This window comes from Vipera berus (genome assembly GCF_964194415.1).
Source record: "Vipera berus genome assembly, chromosome: 1".
In the NCBI taxonomy this organism is placed as follows: domain Eukaryota; kingdom Metazoa; phylum Chordata; class Lepidosauria; order Squamata; family Viperidae; genus Vipera; species Vipera berus.
Genome location: NC_138202.1, coordinates 157794173 through 157821759, shown reverse-complemented (window position 1 = coordinate 157821759; position 27587 = coordinate 157794173). Strand labels below are relative to the sequence as shown.

The 27587-nt window shown below is 40.8% G+C and overlaps 1 protein-coding gene across 3 annotated transcripts in view; it reads left to right on the top strand.

Moving 5' to 3' along the window:
* Positions 1 to 26434, top strand: part of FASTKD1 (FAST kinase domains 1) — a 36185-nt gene extending 9751 nt beyond the window's left edge. For all 3 annotated transcript variants that reach the window (XM_081313585.1, XM_081313586.1, XM_081313584.1), the window contains exons 6-15: positions 222 to 332; positions 6336 to 6467; positions 8211 to 8697; positions 16519 to 16633; positions 19704 to 19832; positions 22409 to 22540; positions 22862 to 22975; positions 23932 to 24073; positions 25599 to 25713; positions 25922 to 26434. In XM_081313585.1, the coding sequence (XP_081169711.1) occupies positions 222 to 332; positions 6336 to 6467; positions 8211 to 8697; positions 16519 to 16633; positions 19704 to 19832; positions 22409 to 22540; positions 22862 to 22975; positions 23932 to 24073; positions 25599 to 25713; positions 25922 to 26011 (1567 nt within the window). In that variant the 3' untranslated portion in view covers positions 26012 to 26434. The remainder of the gene's footprint in view (positions 1 to 221; positions 333 to 6335; positions 6468 to 8210; positions 8698 to 16518; positions 16634 to 19703; positions 19833 to 22408; positions 22541 to 22861; positions 22976 to 23931; positions 24074 to 25598; positions 25714 to 25921) is intronic.
* The last annotated feature ends 1153 nt before the right edge of the window (positions 26435 to 27587 follow it).

Here is a 27587-nt window from a genome sequence, read left to right as displayed (position 1 = left end):
ATGGCTTTCAGAATATTTGTTTTGTAAAATTTGTTCTTGGTTGATTAGCATAGTATATTTTAAAAGTATATTTGTAAAGCCGCCCTGAGTCTTCGGAGAAGGGCGGGATATAAATGGAATTAAAAAATAAATAAAAGTAAGAATGATGGACTTTCTGAATGCTCAGGCAGTTTTTCTATGAGAAACATGCATATATAAATATATGTACATTTCTTTTTTAGGTTAAGTGAAAAGATTCTACTAGTCGCAGATGATTTGGATCGGTACCAAACGTTAATTGTGGCAGAAAAAATGCAAGAAGTACAATACAGAAATCCACTACTGATTGAAAAGTAATCCTCTAATACAGTATAAGAATCTTATTCATGTTTTGAGTTATTCTTTATTTTTGTGAGCAACTATTCTATTTTGCAAGAGAATCTTCGTGTATTTCTTTTCTAAGCTGTTCCTGAATGTAGCTGGAATTTCATCATAAAAGTTTCCTTGTTTCTTTGAGTTTTAAATGTACAATATTTATCTTCAAATAATTGTAGAGATGAAAGCAATTTGTTCTTTTCTAGGAAAAACACATTACAGATAGTCCTTGTTTAGCAAGCGCAATTGCTGAAATCACTTGTTAAGCAAAGCAGTTGCTAAGTGAAAAATCCTGGGACCGTGACAGTGCTTAACAATTTTATGCAGGACAATGCATTCTAACTGTAAAGGTCAGCACAGGAGCAAGAAAGAGAGATGCTGCAAAGGTTGTAAAAATGCAGGCATGGGTTACAAAGTTACTTTTTCCTCACTGTCATAATTTCAAATGGTCGGTGTCTGAAGCAAACATTAAATGAGGACTACCTGTATAGATTGAAACCGATAATAATTGTGTCAGAAATTTTAAAAGGTAGCTTAGTGCAGCATAACATCTGCACAGTCCAAATAACCAGGCTTATTCAGTAATTGTTTCAATTATAATCCATAAGTAAGAATTGATTTCAGCTCTAGCGGATTCTTCAAAAATTTATCTCTTCTGTTCTTCCTTATCTAGTATTAATTGTTATGCCTTATGTTTGACACATAATAATGAACTTTGTATCGTGTAAAAGATACCCATCTTCACAATATGAGCATTTCTGAGACAGACTTGCATGTTCAGAATAATTCTCCCAATATCTGTACTGTTTTCATTAAGACATTTTTATGCCATGGTTATATTCAAGAACATAATAAGGAATGTAGGACTATTAATACCCCTCATTTTATGGTCCTTTCTTTGAAATGCAATGACATAATGTCCTGATCAGAGTTAGGGTAAAGAATATAGGATGCTTACTTTTATATTAACTTATTTTTTCCCCTACAGACTTTTTAAGTCATTGGTCTGCGACCAGCTTTTTTTTTCAGATTTGTAATATTTGTTTCTCTAAAATTCTCATCTAAAAATTATGACATAGTTGCGGTATTCAAGCATGATACAATTACTTCTGTCACATTTACTCTCTGTTATAATAGCAGAAATACCTGTAGTTTCTTTTTTTAAGTTTAAGTTTAAGTTTAAGTTTTATTTAATTTGTATACCGCCCTTCTCCTTGGTAGGGACTCAGGGCGGTTCACAGGGCATATATAAAAAAGACAATACAAAAATTAAAAAAGATTAAACCCATGTTGTTAGCTGCGAAGTCGTGTCCGACCCATCGCGACCCTATGGACAATGTTCCTCCAGGCCTTCCTGTCCTCTACCATCTTCTGGAGTCCATTTAAGCTCACACCTACTGCTTCAGTGACTCCATCCAGCCACCTCATTCTCTGTCGTCCCCTTCTTCTCTCGCCCTCAATCTTTCCCAGCATTAGGCTCTTCTCCAGTGAGTCCTTCCTTCTCATTAGGTGGCCAAAGTGTTTGAGTTTCAACTTCAGGATCTGGCCTTCTAAAGAGCAGTCAGGGTTAATCTCCTCTAGGACTGACCGGTTTGATCGCCTTGCAGTCCAAGGGACTCGCAGGAGTCTTCTCCAGCACCATAGCTCAAAGGCCTCAATTCTTTGGCGCTCGGCCTTTCTTATGGTCCAACTTTCACTGCCATACATTGCAACTGGGAAGACCATGGCCTTGACTATACGCACTTTTGTTGACAGGGTGATGTCTCTGCTTTTTAGTGTGCTGTCTAAATTTGTCATGGCTTTCCTCCTGAGGAGCAAGCGTCTTTTAATTTCTTGGCTACAGTCTCCATCTGCAGTGATCTTGGAGCCCAGGAAAATAAAATCTGTCACTACCTCCATTTCTTCCCCATCTATTTGCCAGGAATTGAGAGGGACGGATGCCATGATCTTAGTTTTCTTAATGTTAAGTTTCAAGCCAACTTTTGCACTCTCCTTCTTCACCCGCAACAAGAGGCTCTTTAGTTCTTCTTCACTTTCTGCCATTAGAGTGGTATCATCTGCATATCTTAGGTTGTTGATATTTCTTCCGGCAATCTTAATTCCAACTTTTGATTCATCTAGTCCTGCCTTTCTCATGATGTGCTCTGCATATAAGTTAAATAGGCAGGGCGACAGTATACAGCCTTGCCGGACTCCTTTCCCAATTTTGAACCAATCAGTGGTTCCGTGTCCAGTTCTCACTGTTGCTTCTTGGCCCACATATAGGTTTCTCAAGAGACAAATAAGATGGTCTGGTACGCCCATCTCTTTAAGAACTTGCCACAGTTTGTTATGATCCACACAATCAAAGGCTTTAGCATAGTCAATGAAGCAGAAGTAGATGTTTTACTGGAACTCTCTAGCTTTCTCCATGATCCAGCGTATGTTGGCAATTTGATCTCTAGTTCCTCTGCCTCTTCGAAATCCTCCCTGTACTTCTGGTAGTTCTCGATCCACATACTGCTGGAGTCTAGCTTGTAGGATTTTAAGCATAACTTTACTAGCATGAGAAATGAGTGCAATGGTGCGATAGTTTGAACATTCTTTGGCACTGCCTTTCTTTGGAATTGGAATGTAAACTGATTTTTTCCAATCCTGTGGCCACTGTTGAGTTTTCCAAATTTGCTGGCAAATTGAGTGTAGCACTTTTACTGCATCGTCTTTTAAGATTTTGAATAGCTCAGCTGGAATACTGTCACCTCCACTAGCTTTGTTGTTGCTCAGCTTTTCTAAGGCCCACTTCACTTCACATTCTAGGATGTCTGGCTCGAGGTCAGTGACCACCTCATTGTGATTATCAGGGACGTTAAGCTCATTCTTGTATAGTTCTTCTGTGTAATTTTGCCACCTCTTCTTAATCTCTTCTGCCTCTGTTAGGTCCCTGCCGTTTTGGTCCTTTATCATGCCCATTTTTGCATGAAACGTTCCCTTCATCTCTCCAATTTTCTTGAAAAGATCTCTGGTCCTCCCTATTCTATTGTTTTCTTCTATTTGTTTGCACTGTTCATTTAAGAAGGAATTCTTATCTCTTCTAGCTATTCTCTGGAATTCTGCATTCAATTGGGAGTATCTTTCTTTTTCTCCCTTGCCTTTCACTTTCCTCCTTTCCTCAGCTATTTGCAAAGCTTCCTCAGACAGCCATTTTGCTTTCTTGCATTTCTTTTTCTTTGGGATGGTTTTGGATGCTACCTGATGTACAGTGTTGCGAACCTCTGTCCATAGTTCTTCAGGCACTCTGTCTATCAGATCTAATTCCTTAAATCTATTTGTCACCTCTACTTTATATTCAACAGGGATATGATTTAATTCATACCTGAGTGGCCTAGTGCTTTTCCCTCCTTTCTTCAGTTTAAGCCTAAACTTTGCAATGAGAAGCTCATGGTCTGAGCCACAGTCAGCTCCTGGTCTTTTTTACTGACTGTATAGAGCTTCTCCATCTTTGGCTGCAGAGCATATAGTCAATCTGATTTCTGTGTTGACCGTCTGGTGATGTCCATGTGTAGAGCCGTCTCTTGGGTTGTTGGAAAAGAGTGTTTGCTATGACCATCGTATTCTGTTGACAAAATTCTATCAGCCTGTGCCCTGCTTCATTTTGTACTCCAAGGCCAAACTTGCCTGTTATTCCGGTTATCTTTTGGCTTCCTACTTTAGCATTCCAATCCCCCATGATGATAAGGACATCATTTTTGGGTATTAGTTCTATAAGGTGCTGTAGGGCTTCATAGAACCGGTCAATTTCATCCTCTTCAGCACCGGTGGTTGGGGCATAGACTTGGACTACTGTGATATTGAATGGTTTCCCTTGGATTCGAACTGAGATCATTCTGTCATTTTGAGGATTGTATCCCAGTATTGCTTTTCCTACTCTTTTATTGACTATAAAGGCTACTCCATTTCTTCTGAGGGATTCTTGCCCGCAGTAGTATACCTGATGGTCATCTGAATTAAATTCACCCATTCCTGTCCATTTTAGTTTGCTGATTCCTAAGATGTCGATGTTCAGTCTTGTCATCTCTTGTTTGACCACGTCCAGCTTTCCTTGATTCAGGGATCTTACATTCCAGGTTCCTATCCTTTCACCACTAGACACATCCACAGCTGAGGGTCCTTTCGGCTTTAGCCCAGTCGCTTCATTCTTTCTGGCGCTACTAGTACTAGCCCTCTGCTCTTCCCCAGTAGCATATTGGACGCCTTCCGACCTGAGGGGCTCATCTTCCAGCGTCATATAGTTTTGCCTTTTGGTACTGTCCATAGGGTTTTCATGGCAAAGATACTGGAGTGGGTTGCCATTTCCTTCTCCAGTGGATCACGTTTTGTCAGAACTCTCTGCTATGACCTTTCCGTCTTGGGTGGCCCTGCACGGCATAGCTTATAGCTTTATTGAATTATGCAAGCCCCTTCGCCACGACAAGGCAGTAATCCATGAAGGGGGTAGTTTCTTTAGTCCAGGTATAATTTAGTCAACATGTAACACTGCATTTTATACTACTTACCTAGTATTATAGCCCAAGTCAATGTATTTCTCATAAGTAAAAACTTGCAGTAGCTAGACATGCTTAGGATCATGCTGTAGACAAGGATGTCCTTTGTCACCTCTGCTTTTTTATTTTAGTTCTACGAGTTTTGAAGAGAAATATCAGGATGAGAAAACAATAGGCTCGAAAATTTAAAGCCTTATAAAATAGGGTCTTTTGCTAATGCTTTAACCTGGATTATACAAGAACCCAAGAATGGTACAGAATGTTTAATGAAGAAACTAAAAGAGTTTGGTGCATTAGCTGGATTTAAAATAAATTAAGCAAAGAAGAAAAATGTCAAATAAAACTATGACCATGCTTGATCCAGAAACCCTGATGAATAAAACAGGTTTTAAAATTGGGAAGAAGGTTAAATACTTGCGGGTTATATTGAACTGTATATGGAACTGTGCAGGTGAAACTCGAAAAATTAGAATATTGTGCAAAAGTTCATTTATTTCAGTAATGCAACTTAAAAGGGGAAACTAATATATGAGATAGACTCATTACATGCAAAGCAAGATAGTTCAAGCCGTGATTTGTCACAATTGTGATGATTAAATTTTAATTTTAATTTAATTTTAATTTTAATTTGTTTAATTGTGGGCTAGTCTTATTTAATTCTATTTTAAAGTGTACTTATTTGTATTGTTTTAACTCGCCTGGAGAGGAAGCATCCTGGTCTTCCATAACACCTCAGCAGTGCCACAGGCTGATAGCTTCCTTGCCACGCCGCACTGAGGCAGTAATTGCTGCAAAAGGGGCCCAAACCAAGTACTGAGTAGATATGCATGCTTATACTTTTCAGAGGTCCGATATTGTTCTATGTACACTCCTTGTTTTATTGATTGCATGTAATATTCTAATTTTCTGAGATTGTGGATTTGGTTTTTCATGAGCTGTATGCCATAATCATCACAATTATGACAAATCACGGCTTGAACTATCTTGCTTTGCATGTAATGAATCTATCTCATATATTAGTTTCCCCTTTTAAGTTGCATTACTGAAATAAATGAACTTTTGCACGATATTCTAATTTTTCGAGTATCACCTGTATGTTATTTCAGAAAAATTATCTCAAAATATGGAAGGGCATTATTTAAATGGGGGAAAACTCCAGTTGTCATTGCTGGGTGAAATTGCAATGATTAGGATGAAGGTATTAACCAGGATGTTATTTTTATTCCAGACAGTACTATACTACTAATGCAAAAAATATCTCTAGTATGTATGGCAGGTCAAAAAAACTAATAATTAAATACAAATTGCTGCAAGATGCTAAAGAAAGAGATGGTTTATGTCTACTTGTTTTAAAATTGTGCTTTGCTGCTTGTTGTCTGGTATGAATAATGGAATGGGTCACTCTAAAGAACATTCTAACTTGAAACATAATTTTGTAATGTGTATCTTTTTGGCTTTCAGGATTGTATCCCTCTTTCACAAATACTTGGATCAGTATAAGCCGTTCGAGCTTTTCAGAGTGACAAATGTGCTAGCCATGCTGCATTGGCCCAAATCTGACATATATTCCAAATTACAACAATTGTCAATCTGGTAAGGAAGTACATTTCCCCCCCCCCCCAGCACATATATATACTCAATCTATTAATCCGGGCTTGTGTTTCATGGGGTTAGAAACATTAAATGAGCATAAGGGAATATAAAATGGCGAATCTGTTCAGACTTTCTAGGAAACCTGTACATCACAGCTAAGCACTAATGAAATATAGGTCTGATTTCAAAAAGTGACCAGAACTGCACAGGTCTTTAAATTTATTACAGCTTTGCAATTAAGTGCAATTAAGAACGCTTGCCCTGTAGAAATGTTTATTATTCTGTGAACTTATTTGATATTAGCTCACTAGCTAACTCAGCAGCTCCTAACATTCTCTATACCCCGCACTCCTAGAACTCTTCTGATATATTCTTGCACCCCTTACAAAAGTTTGAAATAACAGCAACGAATTATGCGTATACACTATAATTTTGAAAACCCAAGTTTTCGCACCCCCGATTGGGAACGCCTGAGCTAACTCATACAATATTTGGAAAATAAATTATTTCTAACAAATTTTTATTTTCAAAAAAAACTTGTAGTGACAGCTCTTTGAAAAATAAAATGAAGATTTTGAACCCAACTTCCAATGCATGTTGTATTAAAGTAGGGTTCAAATAGACTGACTCACCTGGAAAGTTCTGTTTGAACTTCCAAGTGTTTGTTATGTACATGAACAAACCACGTTCCACTCCATTCATGCCCCTGTATCATTTCTCTTCTCTTTGAGTAGAATCTACCTAAACGTCCCTCTCTTGATCAAAACTGCTGATGGATGGATGGATAGATGATAGATAGATAGATGATTAGTAGGTAAGTTTAGGGACCAGCAATGTTTAGAAAATAGTTTCCATTGATAGAAGGGCATAACTTAGATATCACATTTATCTTCTATTATCTGTTTCCATTAGGAGTGCAGTTTGAATTAGTTAATGTGTAGCTTTATTTATATGTAGGGACGCGGTGGCTCAGTGGGTTAGGACGCTGAGCTTGTCGATCAGATGGTCGGCAGTTTGGCGGGTCGAATCCCGAGTGCCGCGTAACAGTGAGCGCCTGTTACTCGTCCCAGCTTCTGCCAACCTAGCAGTTTGAAAGCACGTAAAAATGCAAGTAGAAAAATAGGGACCACTACGGTGGGAAGGTAACAGCGTTCCGTGCGCTTTTGGCGTCTAGTCATGCCGGCCACATGACCACGGATACGTCCTCGGACAAGCGCTGGCTCTTCGGCTTTGAAACAGAGATGAGCACCGGCCCCTAGAGTTGGAAATGACTAGCACGCATGTGCGGGGGAACCTTTACCTTTTAACCTTATTTATATGTATCATTAGGACAATTTTAAACAGATGTTTGTTGATAGAATGCGTCTTTCGTTTGTAAAATTAATGCTCTGAACAATAAATGTGTATTATCTGAAAATACAGAACATGCACTTAGTCAAACATATTGTTTTTATCTTTATGACTTTAATAGATATATTAATTAAATTCTTAGCTAGGATTCATAGAATTAATGGTTTAAATTATCTAATAAAAGTTTAATACTGTTGGTTGCTTATTTTTTTGTTCTTTGGTTCCAGTTTTCTAGCATAACTGTGAGAGTAGTCCTCAGCACATTTTAATAAGTATGCATGTGATCTAACTGAAAACATGTAAAAACATATGGTACACATATATCTTGTACATTCATTTTTTTAATTAATGGTCCCTTATTTATTTAATGGATTTTTGTTGTTTCAATTCCAGCCATTTACAAGTTAAGAGATTCCCCGCTGATATTCTAATGCTGGTTCATGTTCTTTCTAACCTTCCTTCTCCTTATGTGGATGAAGCTGTAGTTACTCAAATTGATGCCATCATACCTCAGTGCCATCTGAATCAGCTCAGTCGCTTTACCATAGATCTCCTCAAATGGATGAAACATCAGAAGCCAAATCAGAAAAGTTATTCTGGACCATACGGGTCACTTTTGCAAAAAATTAACAGTTGCGCCTTTCAGAGACTTGAGAAAATAAACAATTTGGATCTTTTGCTGAAGGAATTCAGATACATACATGGAAAATGGTTTCAAGAAGTGCTTCTCGAGAAGACCATAGTTACTTTACATCAGTTGAGAGATCAGATTACATGGTCAAATGTAGTGAAGTTTGCATCCTTTCTCATTGGAACCAACTACCGCTGTACACTATTACTTGACAGAATAGCTGCGGTTACCACTGAACATATCGACCAGGTACAAATGATATCATGTATCTCTCTTGCAAATGATGAAATGAGCCATGCGCAGTGAGGGAAGGGCTGCAATAGAGCATCTACTGTACACACTGAAGGTTCAGTTGTGGCACACAAATTGCGTCTAAGGGCCCCTGCTGGTTATGTGAAAAATGTGGGCTTGGTGCCCAAAGAATATGATTTGTTAGAAGGCAGCGTCATACATTGTTCTCGCTCTAACAGTGGGAGCAATCAAACAATGGAACAGCTTGCCTTCACAAGTTGTGGGTGCTCCATCACTGGAGGCTTTTAAAAAGAGACCGGATAACCATTTGTCTGAAATGGTATAGGCCGGTCTCCTGCTTAAGCAGGGGGTTGGACTAGAAGACCTCCAAGGTCCCTTCCAACTCTTTTGTTCTATTTCCACATTCCTGGTGCAATCTTGTTTTTTTCTAATTCCAGCTATACAATACCATACCTATTTATATTTCTGTGCTGTTCTTTTTATGCTTTTTAAAAACTTTTAATTTGTACTTTCTTGAATTGTCAGAGCTCCTCTTTTAAATCGTGTTTAATACAGATTGTGCATTGATTCTAAATCATTTAAAATATATTTTAGTTCAGAAATACATATATTACAGATGGTATGAGGAGCATTATTGCAGAAATGTTGAATATACAGGCAGTGTATTGGACTTATGACTATAAGTGAGCTCAAAAATTTTTGTTGCTAAGTGAGACATTTGTTAATTGAATTTTGCCCCATTTTACGACCTTCCTTGCCACATTTGATAAGTGAACCACTGCAGTTAAGTTAGTAAACACGGTTGTAAAATGAATCTGGCTTCCCCCTTGACTTTGCTTCTCGGAAGGTTTGCAAAAGGTGGATCACATGACCCTGGGACACTGTACCTGTCACAAATATGAGTCGGTTGCCAAGCGTCTGAATTTTGATCTTATGACCATGGGGATGCTTCAGTGGTTTTGAGTATGAAAAACGCTCAAAAGTCACTTTTTCCGGTGTCATTGTAACTTTAAATGGTCACTAAATGGAACTGTTGTAAGTCGAGCACTACCTGTATACAACCTCAAATAATGATTATTTGGTTTTTTTTAAAAAGAATATATATAAAAATGTGGGGTGGCTAATTGAAATGAAATCAGTGGAAACCGAATGTGTATAGTCCTGATTTCATAGATTTTCATTTTAATGGTACCCAAAGTTACATATTAGTGTGTGGCAAAAGTAGGTGTAACTGGTGGGGCCTCCTTGTGCAGCCAGAATTTCATGTAAACATTTCCAATATCTGTTGCTTAGTCCTGCATATCGGATTGGAAGAATTTAGCCCATTTCTCCTTACAGAACAGCTGCAATTCAGAGATATTGGTGGCCTCCTCACATGAACTGCTCGCTTCAGGTCCTCCCAAATCATTACTCTAGGATTGAAGTCATGACTTTGATTTGGCCATTTCAAAACATTTAATCATTCTATGATGATACATCTCATTGTTTGGGGTCATTGTTTTACTACATGTCCCGCTTTCTCTTGAGCCTTGGCTCACTATCAGATGCCTGATAGTTTTATATAGAATTTGCTTGTACAGGTGAAACTCGAAAAATTAGAACATCGTGCAAAAGTTCATTTATTTCAGTAATGCAACTTAAAAGGGGAAACTAATATACGATATAGACTCATTACATGTAAAGCAAGATAGTTCAAGCTGTGATTTGTGATAATTGTGATGATTATGGCGTACAGCTCATGAAAACCCCAAATCCACAATCTCAGAAAATTAGAATATTGTGAAAAGGTGCAATATTCTAGGCTGAAAGTGTCCCACTCTAATCAGCTAATTAAGCCATAACACCTGCAAAGGTTTCCTGAGCCTTTAAACGGTCTCTCAGTCTGGTTCAGTAGGAATCACAATCATGGGGAACGACTGCTGACCTGACAGTTGTGCAGAAAACCATCATTGACACCCTCCATAAGGAGGGAAAGCCTCAAAAGGTAATTGCAAAAGAAGTTGGATGTTCCCCAAGTGCTGTATCAAAGCACAGTAATAGAAAGTTATGTGGAAGGGGAAAGTGTGGAAGAAAAAGATGCACAAGCAGCAGGGATGACAGCAGCCTGGAGAGGATTGTCAGGAAAAGGCCATTCAAAAGTGTTGGGGACTTTCACAAGGAGTGGGCTGAGGCTGGAGTCAGTGCATCAAGAGCCACCACACACAGACGGATCCTGGACATGGGCTTCAAATGTCGTATTCCTCTTGTCAAGCCGCTCCTGAACAACAAACAACATCAGAAGCGTCTTACCTGGGCTAAAGAAAAACAGACCTGGTCTGTTGCTCAGTGGTCCAAAGTCCTCTTTTCTGATGAGAGCAACTTTTGCATCTCATTTGGAAACCAAGGACCCAGAGTCTGGAGGAAGAATGGAGAGGCACACACTGCGAGATGCTTGAAGTCCAAACCAAGTACTGAGTACATATGCATGCTTATACTTTTCAGATGTCCGATATTGTTCTATGTACACTCCTTGTTTTATTGATTGCATGTAGTATTCTAATTTTCTGAGATTGTGGATTTGGGGTTTTCATGAGCTGTACGCCATAATCATCACAATTATGACAAATCACGGCTTGAACTATCTTGCTTTGCATGTAATGAGTCTATCTCATATATTAATTTCCCCTTTTAAGTTGCATTACTGAAATAAATGAACTTTTGCACGATATTCTAATTTTTCGAGTTTCACCTGTATAATTCAGAATTTGTAATCCCATCAAAGATGGCAAGCCATTTTGGTACAGAGGCAGCAAAGCAAACCCAGACTGTGAAATTTCCTTCGCTGTATTTCACAGATGAGATAAGAATATTCTGTATTCTTCATATTCTTTATTGGCCAAGTGTGATTGGGCACACAAGAAATTTGTTTCTGGTGCATAAGCTCTCTGTACATAAAGTCCACAAAGTGATAAGTCATAGATCATAAATCATAAGATACAATCATAAATCATAAGATACAAACAAGTGATAAATCATAAGGTATCAATAGAAGAAGGTAGTAGGAAAAATAAGATGAGAAATATGAGAAGATGAGAAGGATAATAACAATACAACCCTACTACATGGGTAAATATCTTACGCACTTTTCATTCATGCCAAAAAGTTCACCGAACTTTTTCCCACAACATCCTTTTGGCTTATCCACTTTTGCAAACTGTAGACTAGCACCAATGTTTATTTAGTTTTTGGAGAGTACTGACATGCACACCGTTGATTAGTGTTCTGATGTTGGTCTCATGAACGCTGACATTTGCCAATGCAAGAAAGGCCTTTAGTTACTCTCGGGTTCTTTAAGATTTCCCAGACTACTATAGGTCTTGCTGTTGATATGATCTTGATCGGTCAACCACTGGGGTAGGGTGGGGGGTAGCATTGGTGTTGAATTGTCTCCATTGGTACACAATCTAATTAACAGTGAATTGATAGGATCTAACGCTTTGGAAATAGTTTGGTAGCTTTCTTCAGTGAGCATCAACAGCTGTTTTTCAGCAATTTAGAAATACGTTTTGTTCAAGCTATGACACACTTCCATATAGCTGTGCTATGAAAATCAGACGTTGATGATGAATAGCCTGAATTCTCTTTAAATAAGACAGGGCTTCCCATACTCATACCTGATTATCATCCCAAAATTAGAGTCAGGAGATTAAAACTACTCACTTTCAATTTTCCTTCAATAGTCATAGAGCAGGGGTGTCAAGCCCGATCACGTCGCGGGCCGTATCATGACATATCGGGAGTTTCTTTGCCTTTGTGGGGCCAGAGTGGGCGTGGCCTTTGTGAGCCACCAGTGGTGTGTGGGCTGTGTGTTTCACATGCCTGTCCTAGAGGCTCACATAATTTTGCCACACAAATGTATAGCTTTGGATGGGTGTCCCTCAATAGGTAAATAAGCCAGAATGTTTTTGACTTATTTAAGTACCGTATATACTTGAGTATAAGCCGAATTTTTCAGCCCACTTTTTGGGCTGAAAAATTCCACTTCAGCTTATACTCCAGTCAACAAAAAAACTTACCGAGGACTTGTGCGCGGCCGAGGCTTTGGTGCTTCCGGGATCGCGCGCACCTCTCCCAAGCCACCGCCGTCCGGAGACCTGCCGAAGTTTGGGGAGGTGCGCGCGCACCTCCCCAAACCTCCCCAAACGTCGGCAGGTCTCCGGACCTCCGCGCCCTGCCTGCCTGCTTCTTTCCGCAGCGGAAAGAAGCAGGCAGGCAGGGCGCGGAGGTCTGCTTCTTTCCGCAGCGGAAAGAAGCAGGCAGGCAGGGCGCGGAGGTCTGCTTCTTTCCGCTGCGGAAAGAAGCAGGCAGGCAGGGCGCGGAGGTCTGCTTCTTTCCGCTGCGGAAAGAAGCAGGCAGGCAGGGCGCGGAGGTCTGCTTCTTTCCGCTGCGGAAAGAAGCAGGCAGGCAGGGCGCGGAGGTCTGCTTCTTTCCGCAGCGGAAAGAAGCAGGCAGGCAGGGCGCGGAGGTCTGCTTCTTTCCGCTGCGGAAAGAAGCAGGCAGGCAGGGCGCGGAGGTCTGCTTCTTTCCGCTGCGGAAAGAAGCAGGCAGGCAGGGCGCGGAGGTCTGCTTCTTTCCGCTGCGGAAAGAAGCAGGCAGGCAGGGCGCGGAGGTCTGCTTCTTTCCGCTGCGGAAAGAAGCAGGCAGGCAGGGCGCGGAGGTCTGCTTCTTTCCGCAGCGGAAAGAAGCAGGCAGGCAGGGCGCGGAGGTCTGCTTCTTTCCGCTGCGGAAAGAAGCAGGCAGGCAGGGCGCGGAGGTCTGCTTCTTTCCGCTGCGGAAAGAAGCAGGCAGGCAGGGCGCGGAGGTCTGCTTCTTTCCGCAGCGGAAAGAAGCAGGCAGGCAGGGCGCGGAGGTCTGCTTCTTTCCGCAGCGGAAAGAAGCAGGCAGGCAGGGCGCGGAGGTCTGCTTCTTTCCGCTGCGGAAAGAAGCAGGCAGGCAGGGCGCGGAGGTCTGCTTCTTTCCGCTGCGGAAAGAAGCAGGCAGGCAGGGCGCGGAGGTCTGCTTCTTTCCGCTGCGGAAAGAAGCAGGCAGGCAGGGCGCGGAGGTCTGCTTCTTTCCGCAGCGGAAAGAAGCAGGCAGGCAGGGCGCGGAGGTCTGCTTCTTTCCGCTGCGGAAAGAAGCAGGCAGGCAGGGCGCGGAGGTCTGCTTCTTTCCGCTGCGGAAAGAAGCAGGCAGGCAGGGCGCGGAGGTCTGCTTCTTTCCGCAGCGGAAAGAAGCAGGCAGGCAGGGCGCGGAGGTCTGCTTCTTTCCGCTGCGGAAAGAAGCAGGCAGGCAGGGCGCGGAGGTCTGCTTCTTTCCGCTGCGGAAAGAAGCAGGCAGGCAGGGCGCGGAGGTCTGCTTCTTTCCGCAGCGGAAAGAAGCAGGCAGGCAGGGCGCGGAGGTCTGCTTCTTTCCGCTGCGGAAAGAAGCAGGCAGGCAGGGCGCGGAGGTCTGCTTCTTTCCGCTGCGGAAAGAAGCAGGCAGGCAGGGCGCGGAGGTCTGCTTCTTTCCGCAGCGGAAAGAAGCAGGCAGGCAGGGCGCGGAGGTCTGCTTCTTTCCGCTGCGGAAAGAAGCAGGCAGGCAGGGCGCGGAGGTCTGCTTCTTTCCGCTGCGGAAAGAAGCAGGCAGGCAGGGTGCGGAGGTCTGCTTCTTTCCGCAGCGGAAAGAAGCAGGCAGGCAGGGCGCGGAGTTCCGGAGACCTGCCGACGTTTGGGGAGGTTTGGGGAGGTGCGCGCGCACCTCCCCAAACCTCCCCAAACTTCGGCAGGTCTCCGGACGGCGGCGGCTTGGGAGAGGTGCGCGCGATCCTGGAAGCACCGAAGCCTCGGCCGCGTGCAAGTCCTCGGTAAGCTCCGGGCGGTCACTTGCTTCGCGTCTCCTGAGGGAAGGGGGGGCGACTGGAGCGGGCGTGTTTCCTCGCCTGCTGGGCGCCGCGATTTGCCCGGGGAACGCGCGGGCCCTGAATGGCAGCGTGGAGCGAGGAAGCGGACAGCCAGGGCTTCCCCGAGAGCCGCGGCCACACAGGGTATTCCTGTGTATTCAGGCTTGCAAAATGGCGGATCGAGCCTCTGCTGGCGGCAGAGGCTTGCAGAGCGCGGATCCAGCCTCCGCCGGCGGCGGAGGCTTGCAGAACGGCGGATCGGCTTATACTCGAGTCAACAACTTTTTCCAGTTTTTGGGGGTGAAATTGGGGGTCTCGGCTTATACTCGAGTCGGCTTATACTCAAGTATATACGGTAGGTACTCTTCAATTATTTTAAGTCCTTTTGTGAAAAACCGAGCACATTTTAGATCATATTTCTGCAGAAATATTGAAAATTCAAAGGGTTCACAAACTTTTAAACACCAGTGTATTTACTTATCAGAAGTAACTTCATAAAGGGCAGGGCTATGAAAAAAATGCCTAATTAATATTAACTGAATTAAGAAGTAATGATTAATGTTAATTGCCTAGAAAATAACTGAACTGTTTTTTAGAATTAATTGCTTCTTCATTTGCATTCTATTCCTTGCATACAGATTAATCTCACAGTTCACACACACATATATTCAGAAATAGAAAAAGATAGGATGGTAGTGGAATAAGAAGATCTAAATGTACTGAAAAGGGAAGAGAAAGCAGAAAACAAAATTGGATGGAAATGAGGGATGAAAGCAGCTGAAGGTGGAGTGGAGGCGAGAAATAAAGAGTAGTTCCTGTTGTAAAATGGGTTAAAATCCATCAAGCAACCAGCTTCTTTTCCAAAGCAGACATCCTTGGTTAAGCAATCCTTTGCATCTACCACCCAAATCACTTGTTTTAAATGTTTTCTCCTCCTTCATTTACAAATTTCGATTAGCTGAAGCTAAGAAACGGAATCAGAATTCAGGTTACGATGGTGAGGGTGAAGTTTTCTGTTTAGGTTTAGTTCAGAATTGTCCTCTGAACCTAGGTGCCTAGGTTTTGCTGGGGTTGGGCTTCTGTTTATAAAACAAATTTCTATATCCTTTGTTGAGGCGCCACATCTATAGCGACAGATACTTAGTTAAATCTTATATGGATTAGTATAACCTGGCAGTAGCTTGTGAAAAATGCTCAAGACTATATTGCAGGTAAGCAGTGGACCTGATTAGAAAATTATAGCTCTCTCATTACAGTAGCTTCTTGAGCTACCCTGTTTCTGTTTCAGAGCATAATTAAAAGTGCTAGAAGTGCTCCGCCCTGTGCGCTCCCACAGAGAGGGCCTCCTCAGGGTGCCACCGATCAGAGAATGTCGATTGGTGGCCCCCAGGGGGAGGTCCTTCTCTGTGGGCGCCCCGGAGCTATGGAATCGGTTACCGGTTGAGTTCCGGATGGCGCCCGACCTTCGCTCCTTCCGTCGCGATCTGAAGACACTCTTATTTGAACAAGCCGGCCTGGCCTGATGGGGGATGGGTTGGGTTTTTATTGTCATTTTTAATATATGTATTTACTGTTTTTAGTTGGGCATATGTTTAATTTTTTTTTTTAACTTTTGTATTTTTGTATTTTTTATACATCTGCCCTGTTCACTGCCCTGAGTCCTTCGGGAGAAGGGTGGTATATAAATAAAATTATTATTATTATTATTATTATTATTATTATTATTATTATTATTATTATTATTATTATTATTATTATTATTATTATTATTTCCAAGTTACTTGGGACCAGAATATTTGAAAAACTCTTCTCCCCTGGGTTTTAAGAAGTCTTGGGAGAGGTGGATGAATGATTGTTTTTTGAATGTTACACAAAACTGGCAAAAACAGATGAGCTGATTTCTCCTATTTTCCTTTCTCTAGATTTATTATTCAGAAGTACATGTTATTCTTGCTCTGTTTTCTTTATTTAATTATGAACCTCCTGAAGCTGAGAAATTTTTTGAGGCTTGCATTAATCACACCAGTCTTCACTTGGGTAAGTTTGTTATCAAAATGATTGTCAGATCACATTTTTCTGGAAGTGACAATTCTCAACATGTAAAGAAAAGGTCAAACTGTAAACTCTTCTGTTTCTGTCTCTTTCTTAGAAAGCAAGCAAGCAAATATATTTATTTGGGCTCTTTCATTGTTTTCATAGAGAATATTCTAATTTCTGAGTGTTATTAAAGAGGAAATTTAAAGAGCCAGCCCTGGTGTGGGCACTGTCCCATTCTATAGCTTTTAAAAATAACTACAGTGTTATTTTTGTACTTTTGCAGTGTATAAGTAGGAATACATTAAAATGGTCACTGAAAATAGACCTTTTTTGAGATGAATAATGGCTTTTTCAGAGTGTTTCATCTGGTTATTTTCTCTAAGGATGCTTACAAAGTCGCTCAGTTTTAGAAAATATGTTACAAATGTGCCATAAGCATAAATGCAAAACTTTGTAAGTTTGTGAAGAAGTAATCAGCTGCAAAGGACTAAGCAAATAAAGGAGTAATATGTACAGGTGAAACTCAAAAAATTAGAATATTGTGCAAAAGTTCATTTATTTCAGTAATGCAACTTAAAAGGGGAAACTAATATATGAGATAGACTCATTACATGCAAAGCAAGATAGTTCAAGCCGTGATTTGTCACAATTGTGATGATTATGGCGTACAGCTCATGAAAACCCCAAATCCACAATCTCAGAAAATTAGAATATTACATGCAATCAATAAAACAAGGAGTGTACATAGAACAATATCGGACCTCTGAAAAGTATAAGCATGCATATGTACTCAGTACTTGGTTTGGGCCCCTTTTGCAGCAATTACTGCCTCAGTGCGGCGTGGCATGGAAGCTATCAGCCTGTGGCACTGCTGAGGTGTTATGGAAGACCAGGATGCTTCAATAGCGGCCTTCAGCTCTTCTGCATTGTTCGGTCTCATTTCTTTCATCTTTCTCTTGGCAATGCCCCATAGATTCTCTATGGGGTTCAGGTCAGGCGAGTTTGCTGGCCAATCAAGCACAGTAATCCCACGGTCATTGAACCAGGTTTTGGTGCTTTTGGCAGTGTGGGCAGGTGCCAAGTCCTGCTGGAAAATGAAGTCAGCATCCCCATAAAGCTCGTCTGCATAAGGAAGCATGAAGTGCTCCAAAATCTCCTGGTAGACGGCTGAGTTGACCCTGGACTTAATGAAGCACAGTGGACCAACACCAGCAGATGACATGGCTCCCCAAATCAACACAGACTGTGGAAACTTCACACTGGACTTCAAGCATCTTGCAGTGTGTACCTCTCCATTCTTCCTCCAGACTCTGGGTCCTTGGTTTCCAAATGAGATGCAAAAGTTGCTCTCATCAGAAAAGAGGACTTTGGACCACTGAGCAACAGACCAGGTCTGTTTTTCTTTAGCCCAGGTAAGACGCTTCTGATGTTGTTTGTTGTTCAGGAGCGGCTTGACAAGAGGAATACGACATTTGAAGCCCATGTCCAGGATCCGTCTGTGTGTGGTGGCTCTTGATGCACTGACTCCAGCCTCAGTCCACTCCTTGTGAAAGTCCCCAATACTTTTGAATGGCCTTTTCCTGACAATCCTCTCCAGGCTGCCGTCATCCCTGCTGCTTGTGCACCTTTGTCTTCCACACTTTCCCCTTCAACATAACTTTCTATAATGTGCTTTGATACAGCACTTTGGGAACATCCAACTTCTTTTGCAATTACCTTTTGAGGCTTTCCCTCCTTATGGAGGGTGTCAGTGATGGTTTTCTGCACAACTGTCAGGTCAGCAGTCTTCCCCACGATTGTGATTCCGACCGTTTAAAGGCTCAGGAACCCTTTCCAGGTGTTAGGCTTAATTAGCTGATTAGAGTGGGACACTTTGAGCCTAGAATATTGCACCTTTTCACAATATTCTAATTTTCTGAGATTGTGGATTTGGGGTTTTCATGAGCTGTAAGCCATAATCATCACAATTATGACAAATCACGGCTTGAACTATCTTGCTTTGCATGTAATGAGTCTGTCTCATATATTAGTTTCCCCTTTTAAGTTGCATTACTGAAATAAATGAACTTTTGCACGATATTCTAATTTTTCGAGTTTCACCTGTATATTAAGTATCATTGTTTTTAACATTAGTTACATGGAGAGAATGTGGGTATCAAATCTGTTCTTCTCTTAAACATAAGCCCAATGAACAAAAAGAATAAGGTCCTGTCCTACTGAGTGATATTTGGCATCATGCCCTTTGTTCCATGCTGATTATTCATTATTCATCCACACAATATGATTGGGCTGATGGTAGGATCTTGACAAATAAGTTTAACTTGTTTGTGCCATGCTGGCCTTTTGGTTGTATAGTACATGGTAGAGTTATCTTGAATGCATTTAAAAGATTTCTCAGCAACAGTCAGCGCCAATGCTGATGTATCTTGGCTGATGTACCTTGAAGGCCCATTATCTTGGCTTTCCTCAGACATGAATTCCCAATTTCTTAACAATGGATTATTTTGTTTCTGATCTCAAATGTTTTTAGATTATTATAGAACATTTTGGGCATCTTTCCAAAAAAGAGAGGTGCAAATGAATTTTTAATAAATAAAAAACAGAAATTTCGAAAGGGAAAGAAAATGGAAGTGTTATGATGTACAAAATAGGTAACTTCATAGTTTGGAAAATGCATAGAGATTTCAAAACTGAGAAGAAGAATTAAAAACTTTACTAAAACAATTTCAGAACTGATATTTTTCCTTTCATTACACTGATTGTATGACATCTAATCTTAATAACTTGATAGAATATGAAACTAAAAACATTGCTACAATAAAACAATTAACAATAAGTAAGGTTGTGAAATACATTATTTCTACTCCCATCTAAACCTTTTAAAAATGCTAAGTATTTAGCTCTCAGGAAGCCAGGTAATGTTAAGCAAATCAATGTTCTCAACTATATTCAATTTGTATATTTCTATCAGAATTTGGGGTCCTTAGAGAGTTTATATTTCCTGTCTGCTGTACCACTTCTAGATAAACAAATTTGTAATATTATGCGCTAATCTATTTATTTTGTACAGAACATTTTGAACCTTCTCTTCTTGTCTGGCTTGGTTTCGCTTTGGCTTCTGCTGGGTATTTTCCACAGAACGTGATAAAGGCTATATTTAACATTGAATTTCTCTCCAAATTGGATGCTGAGCTTCAAAGTAAGTGCTAATTTCTATTTTTTGATAGGTTTCATGAATAACTTGTATTTTAAAGAATGTAGTCTTGGGCCTTACTAAAGTATTCAACTCTTGGGAAAGAAAGATTTTTTTTTAAAAAAAAAGACTACTCCAAATAAAGTACAGTACTTTTCTGCATTAACTTGATAGTAAATGATGTTAAATATTAAAAGGGTCTAAGGCAGACATGTCAAACACAAGGCCCGGGGGCCAGATCTGGCCCGCGAAGTGAGTTCATGTGGCCCGCGAAGCCATCCTGGAAACAGTGAGGGAACGGTCCCTGCTGCCTTGGCCCTGGCCCAGAGACCCTCCTCCTGCCAGAGACCCTCAGATCTGTCCCACTCCTGCTCAGGCCCCCATAGGCACCCTTGATGCGAACGATGTAGAGCTGGCCACACCCACCCAGTAGGCCATACGCACTCTAGCCACGCCCACCCAGTAGGCCACGCCCACCCTGGCCATACCCACCCGGCCCCTTGAGGGCAACCGCAATGCTGATGCAGCCCTCAATGAAATTGAGTTTGACACCCCTGGTCTAAGGAGATTCTCAGCCATCCAGGTCATGGTTGTCCCAAAGGTGCTTTCTCAGGAGGCAACTGGACTTTCTTGTTTTTCTTTGAAGACGTTTTGCTTCTCATCCAAGAAGCTTCTTCAGCTCTGATTGGATGGTGAGGAACGGAAGGATTTATACTCCTTGCAGGCAGTGGTCATTTGCAATTTTTTAGAGAGTCGTTGAGGCCATTTGGAGGTTTACTTGTGTCCTCAGGGTTACCTGAGTAGTGCAAATGTGTGTGGTGGAGCTTCTTGGCTGCAGGATGTTTTCTGCCCTGTGTCCCTTCACTGTTGAAGATTCTCCGTAGACATTGAGCTATGCGCTTTGTGATGAACACCTTTTCAATGGTGCGGGAGTATGAATGGATTTCCAGAAAACATTGCAGACTACAGGGAGCAATTGTGCTTCAGTCTGAGGTGCAGACAACACAGACTCATCGCCAACAGCCTGGGCCTGTCTTCAACAGTGAAGGGACACAGGGCAGAAAACATCCTACAGCCAAGAAGGACCCACACACATTTGCACCTCCAAATGGCCTCAACGACTCTCTTAAAAAGAATGCAAACGACCAGCTGTCTGCAAGGAATTTAAATCTTTCTATTCCCCACCATCCAGTCAGAGCTAAAGAAGCTTCTTGGATGAGAAGCAAAAAGTTGTCAACAAAAAACAAGGAAGTCCAGTTGCCTCCTGAGAAAGCACCTTTGGGACAAATATTAGAAGGGTTTTTCCTACATCAGTAATTTCTACTCCTGTTGTTATTTAAGTCTTTTAAAAAAATACTATGTTAGTCTGGGGATATTCTATATTCTCAGGGTGTGAAAAATGGTCAAAATAGTTTTGGAGTGCATTTTTTACCTACAGTTTTCCCATATATATTTACAGTTTGCTTGTTTTTTCAAATAAATCTTTTACATGTATAGATTAAAAAAAATAGGTTGCATCTCAACAATGTTCTTAGTTGAAAAAATTACCTATAACAAAGGAAAAACTTCAAACCACTAGTCATTTTATATATTTGGCCTTTAAGTTTCCCCCATGTTTATCCACACGTTTATCCACACACGGGTAAACAGCTGCTTAATGTTCCATAAATACATTCTGAAAAAACAACAGCCAAATAATAAAAATCAGTTTAATGCTATTTACTTTTGCTACATTTATTTAAATGTAGCTGCCTCCATAGAGGCTCGGCTGTCACCAAGAATTTTCTTCAGAAGCTGATATGAAGTACAACAAAATTGTATAGATTCAGTACTTCCTGAATTTAATTTTTAGACATTGGTTTTGTTTTACTGTCTGTGGAGATTCTCCGTCATCGAGGTCATAGTTGTCCCAAAGATGCTTTTTGACGAAGCAACTGAACTTCCTTGTTTTTTGTTGAAGAAATTTCAGTTCTCATCCAAAATGCTTCTCTGATGGCAGAGACAAACCTCCAAGTGGCCTCACTGACTCTCTAAAACAGGGGTGTCAAACTGCCGGCCCGCGGGCCAGATGCGTCATGCTGAAACCGCGCCCACCCCATTGCCGGCAATGGAAAAAAAGTCACGATATGTCATGACATGTCACGTGATGTTGCAAGTTTGACATCCCTGCTCTAAAAGAATGCAAATGACCAGCTATCTGCAAGAAATACAAATGCTTTCATTCCCCACCATCCAATCAGAGTTGAAGAAGCTTCTTGGATGAGAAGTGAAACGTCTTCAAAAAAAAAAAAAAAAGACGGAAGTCCAGTTGCCTCCTGAAAAAGCATCTTTGGGTTATGTTTTACTCTTAGCTGTTTGTTTCTTATTTCTTATTCTTAAAAACAAGGTGCTGGTTGTTAATTTATGAATTCTTCGATGATACCTGTACTTAGCTATCACAGTGAAGTAAGTAATATGACACTAATACATTTTTGTGAATTTTTTTGTCTAAAAAATTGCCTTCTTTTTTTTTTACTGCAATATTATATTTTAAACATTGCCTTGTTGTGCTTATTTCTTCTGGATTTTTTTTTAAAAAACAGCTCTACCATGGAAAACAGCAAGTAAGTCCACCTTCCAGCTGATGGAGCTGAATCGAGCTGTCTGTTTGGAGTGCCCCGAGCTTCAGATTCCATGGTTTCATAAACGCTTCTGTGAACAGCTGAAGAAAAAAAGTAAATATTTAAAGTTAGGGGCAGTTTAATGGCATTAAATATAAGGCTACAATTCCTTTTGAATCATTTTTTTTACAGAACTGGATTTTATTACTCCTTGGATATGGCAAAATTAGAAGTTAAAGTTCTCCTTTGTCATGTTCAGTCTGCTTCCTTTGGAGAACTGCGATCTTTTAAAAAATGGGCAAAGATGGTGGGAAGCCTCTGATAATACCTAGGCCTTGCCTTTGTGAAATAATAGATGGGGCTTTGTTCTGTCTTCTTTTCATTTCTAACTTGGTGTGTTTGTTTTCTTTGCTGTCTTTCTCCCCCCCCCCCCAGAGACTGATTTGTCCAGTCTGTTGCAACAGCAGATATATATACTACTTGGAGAAATCCTAGGAAGAAGCCACTATGTCAGATGTTCTGTACTCACTTCTTACTACTATAGAATTGGTGGGTTGTATAAGATTTGTATTGTTTTATTTTATACAAGCCTTGAGAGTTTTGTCTAAATGTTTATGATCTTGCGTGAACGTGACACCCTTGATTTTAAAACTATGCATGTTTTTCCCCTGTGAGCAATTCTTTGGCATTTGTCTAACTTTTGCAGCTGCATATCCAAGCTAAAGGGACGCGGTGGCTCAGTGGGTTAGGACGCTGAGCTTGTCGATCAGAAGGTCGGCAGTTTGGCGGGTCGAATCCCGAGTGCCGCGTAACAGAGTGAGCGCCTGTTACTCGTCCCAGCTTCTGCCAACCTAGCAGTTCGAAAGCACGTAAAAATGCAAGTAGAAAAATAGGGACCACTACGGTGGGAAGGTAACAGCGTTCCGTGCGCCTCTGGCGTCTAGTCATGCCGGCCACATGACCACGGAGACATCCTCGGACAAGCGCTGGCTCTTCGGCTTTGAAACAGAGATGAGCACCGGCCCCTAGAATCGGAAACGACTAGCACGCATGTGCGGGGGAACCTTTACCTTTACCTATCCAAGCTAACCTAAAAGTTCCAGACAGATGCTATATTCATTCAGGCATGCATTCATTCATTCATTTCCCGACATTATTTTTATAACTCAAGGCGGCAAACACACGGTACTCCTGCCTCTTCCTGTTTTCCCCAGAACAGCAACAACCCTGCGAGATGAATAGGGCTGAGGGAAAGTTGACTGGCCCAAGGTCATGGCTTTTCTTGCCTGAGGTGGGATTAGAGCTCACAGACTCCTGACCTGTAGCCTGATACCTTCACCACTGCTCTTTTTCATTGAAGCCCCAAAGTGCTCTGAAGCACCTCATTGCTTTCAAGCACGAATGCTGCACAGCCCTACTTTATGTTATTCTAGTGATGCCTATTTACAAATATTAGTAGGCGTGACTTCAGCTTCAAATTACTGATAGTCATTCATGTCTTTCAGATTTTGAATTTATCGTTGATAAAAACAGGAGACCTGTTGCATATACAGACCAACACATTGCCGTGCTTAATTCAGACAACATAGGTTGTGCTGAAGCTGGTCACTCCTACGGAAAGAAAGGGCTACCACCAGGATTGCAAAGGTGATCATGTTTTTTTTAAAAAAAATGTTATAGTAATGCAGGACGCTAAGGGTTTTCACTAGATTTTTCAATTCCAGGCAGTCCTCTGAGCAGGCGATGACACGTTATATTTACAATTTCACTCAAGTGATAATAAGAACAAGGATCTTAATTAGACAGCTGGCTTTTTTTTCCTGTTCACGTATTTATTCGATTTATATAGTTGTCCATCTCACACACACAAAAAAGAGCCTTGGTGGAGCAGTGGGCTAATGCCTCCTTAAGTAAGTAACACCAGCTGCCTGCAATTAGTGCAGGTTCGCATCCCACCAGGCTCAAGGTTGACTCAGCCTTCCATCCTTCCGAGGTAGGTAAAATGAGGACCCAGATTGTTGGGGGCAATAAGCTGACTTTGTAATAATGCTGCTTGGGGTGTGTGTGTGAAAGCCCTAATAAGCAGGCATATACATAGAATGAAGGCTACTGCTAAGCTTGTAAGCTGCCCTGAGTCTTCGGAGAAGGGCGGGATATAAATGGAATTTAAAAAAAAAAAGATAACAAAAAACAAATAAAAATAAACTTCTAAAATAAAAACCACTAAAATAATGGAAACCCTAAAAATAATAATCTGCAGGAGAGTGCAATCCATATATTACTAACAGGGTAACCAACTTGTAGGTTCCAGGCACGATGACAAAAACATGAGCTTCCAAAGGCAAGGTTGTAGGGCCCTATCTAAACTCATGGGGTTATTTTATTCCAAAAGGCAGGTGCAGGGCCCGAGGCGGCTTTCCTTCTGGGTCCTTTTAGATGACCCTCCTTTATTGACGCGACCTATAATATGCCTCTTCTGTTGGACTTGATGGGAAGTGTAGATGTAACTAGGGAAAGGTAGTTCCTCAAATAACCCAGCCCCATGGCATGTAGGGTCATTGTACTTTGCACAATGTACTTAGCAGTTCTTTGGTTTGAACCCGGAAGCAGACCAACATCCAGTAAAGCTCACAGAGCAGAGGTATAATCTTATGTTGATCAAGGAATACACCTACCATTTCTTGAAGGGCAACCTCACTTGACTGTAATCCATTCTGGTGGTGACTAGGGCATGAGCGATAGCCTCTGATCAAGGAATGGGGAGAACTGGTGCAGCCTCTGGTTTGAAGATAGTCTACCACTTTAATACGTTGATTCACACAAGCACATACATTACTGTATTTTTCAATAATTAATATAATTTAAATAAAATCAGAATACAATCCAAAGGAGACATATGTACTCTAAACTGAACAGATACCCATAGGTTTATCACTCACATAAAATTCATTGCAGAATCAAATCTTACTGAATAATGATGTACTAGTGAGCTTTTATATATGAAATAAAAATAAGCTACTTGCCAATAAAATTACAAAAAATAATATAGGCATCTTCTGAACTATTGGTCCGTAAAGATAATTCTAAAACAACTTTGTGTTCAGTATTATAAAATACTTGCAAGCTGTATTTTTGGTTACATGAAATAAATTTGAAATTGTATTTACTTCAGAATTGCTGTGGAATTCCTTGATTCAGAAGCTTTTTGCAAAAATTCAAATCACGTCAAAGGATACGTTGCCATGAAAAAGCGGCATTTAGAGATTCTCGGTTATCAAGTTGTTCAGGTATCATGTCTCCTCTTTGTAAAAGCTGAATAAAATTTCAGAATTTTCTGCATGATATTTCTTACCATAAATATTCACCTTTTGCCCAAAGCCTGCAACCAACTTTAAAGTACTCGTGTAATTATACATTTGAGGAAAGTAAAAGCAAAGAAATATTAATAACATTTTAATAATGGACGTTCATTTTAATCATATACTTTTCTTTCAGATCCCTCACTATGAATGGAATTCAATGGAATTGTCATCCATGGAAGCAAAGATTGAATATTTAGAAAAGAAAATATTTGAAAAGCTTTGATATCCTAGTGTGGAGAAGAAAAATAAAAAATTTTATATGGACTGTAACATTGGAAATTAATTATTTTCAGCCCTCAATAAACTTATTTTTTTTAAATGAAGACTATTTATGTTGCATCTGGAGGTACCCCTATTTGGAATTGCAGAGGGCAAATTGTGCATTGCACAATTACATTTCTTGCATAAGGTGTGACCCTTTTTGGCCAGCCTGACCTGGCAAATTATTATTATTATTATTATTAATTTTATTTATATACCGCCCTTCTCCCGGAAGACTCAGGGCGGTGAACAGGGCAAATATATAAAAAATACAAAAATACAAAAGTTAAAAGGAATTAAACATATGCCCAACTAAAAACAGTGAATACAAATATTAAAATAACAATAAAAAACCCCACCCATCCCCCATCAGGCCAGGCCGTCTTGTTCAAATAAGAATGTCTTTAGATCGCGACGGAAGGAGTTTATGGAGAATCTTGTTACAAAGGGCAGGGCCAGCCACAGAGAAGGCCCATTTTTTGGAGTCCAACCAGTTGGCACTGCCTCACTGATGGGACCTGGAGCTTATTGCTCCTGGCAGTTCTTATTGATGGGCAAAAATAACCAGACAATGGTAGGCCTCTAAGTGAGTCAGTGCAGGGTAGTCCTCAACTTACGACCACAATTGAGCCCAAATTTGTTGCTGAGAAATTTGTTGAATGAGTTTTGCCCCTTTTTACAACTTTTCTTGCCACAGTTGTTAAGTGAATCACTGCAGTTGTTAAGTTAGTAACACAACTGTTAAGTGAACCTTGTCTTTGCTTGTCAGAAGGTCACAAAAGGTGATCACGTGACTTCGGGACACTGCAACCGTCATGAATGTGAGTCAGTTGCCAAGCATCCAAGTGTAAACCACATGACCACGGGGATACTGCAACGGTCATAAGTGTGAAAAATGGTCATAAGTCAATTTTTTTCAATGCCGTTGTAACTTCAAACGGTCACTAAGTGAACTGTTGTAAGTCAAGAACTACCTGTATTCATTTAAAAAAACAGTGCCTGTTAGTATACCGAATAACCTGGGCAACACAGCTGGGAAATAAGCTATATGCTGTGCAGAAAAAACAGATGCACACATGACACATATGGAATACTTGAATTTTGTGTGTTGATCATCCTATTTTGAAATGACTTGATCAATCATCTTCCAGTGCACATGAGACTAGTTCTGAATGCAGTACTATAAATTGTGCCTTGAGCTGGATTGGCATCCCTTTCTGTTGATAATCAGAAACCATTTTTTTTTCAAAATTATAAATTAAGTAATCTTGAATTAAATTAAGACTCATGAAGTCAAGATTTTTCAAGCACCCAGGTCTGCTATAATATGGTAATCCAACAAAATCTCAAATTTTAAGGCGACAGATTTTATACTGACATTTTAGCACAATTGCAGGAGTGCTTGCTATCCATATTTCCAGTAATAGTTGCTAAAGACACAGTATGCAAACTTACAGCTATTCTGATATTTTTGGATTATAGTGCCCTTTAACCAGCAACCACTGGGCATGCTGGCTATGGTGGAGGGGAAATGAATC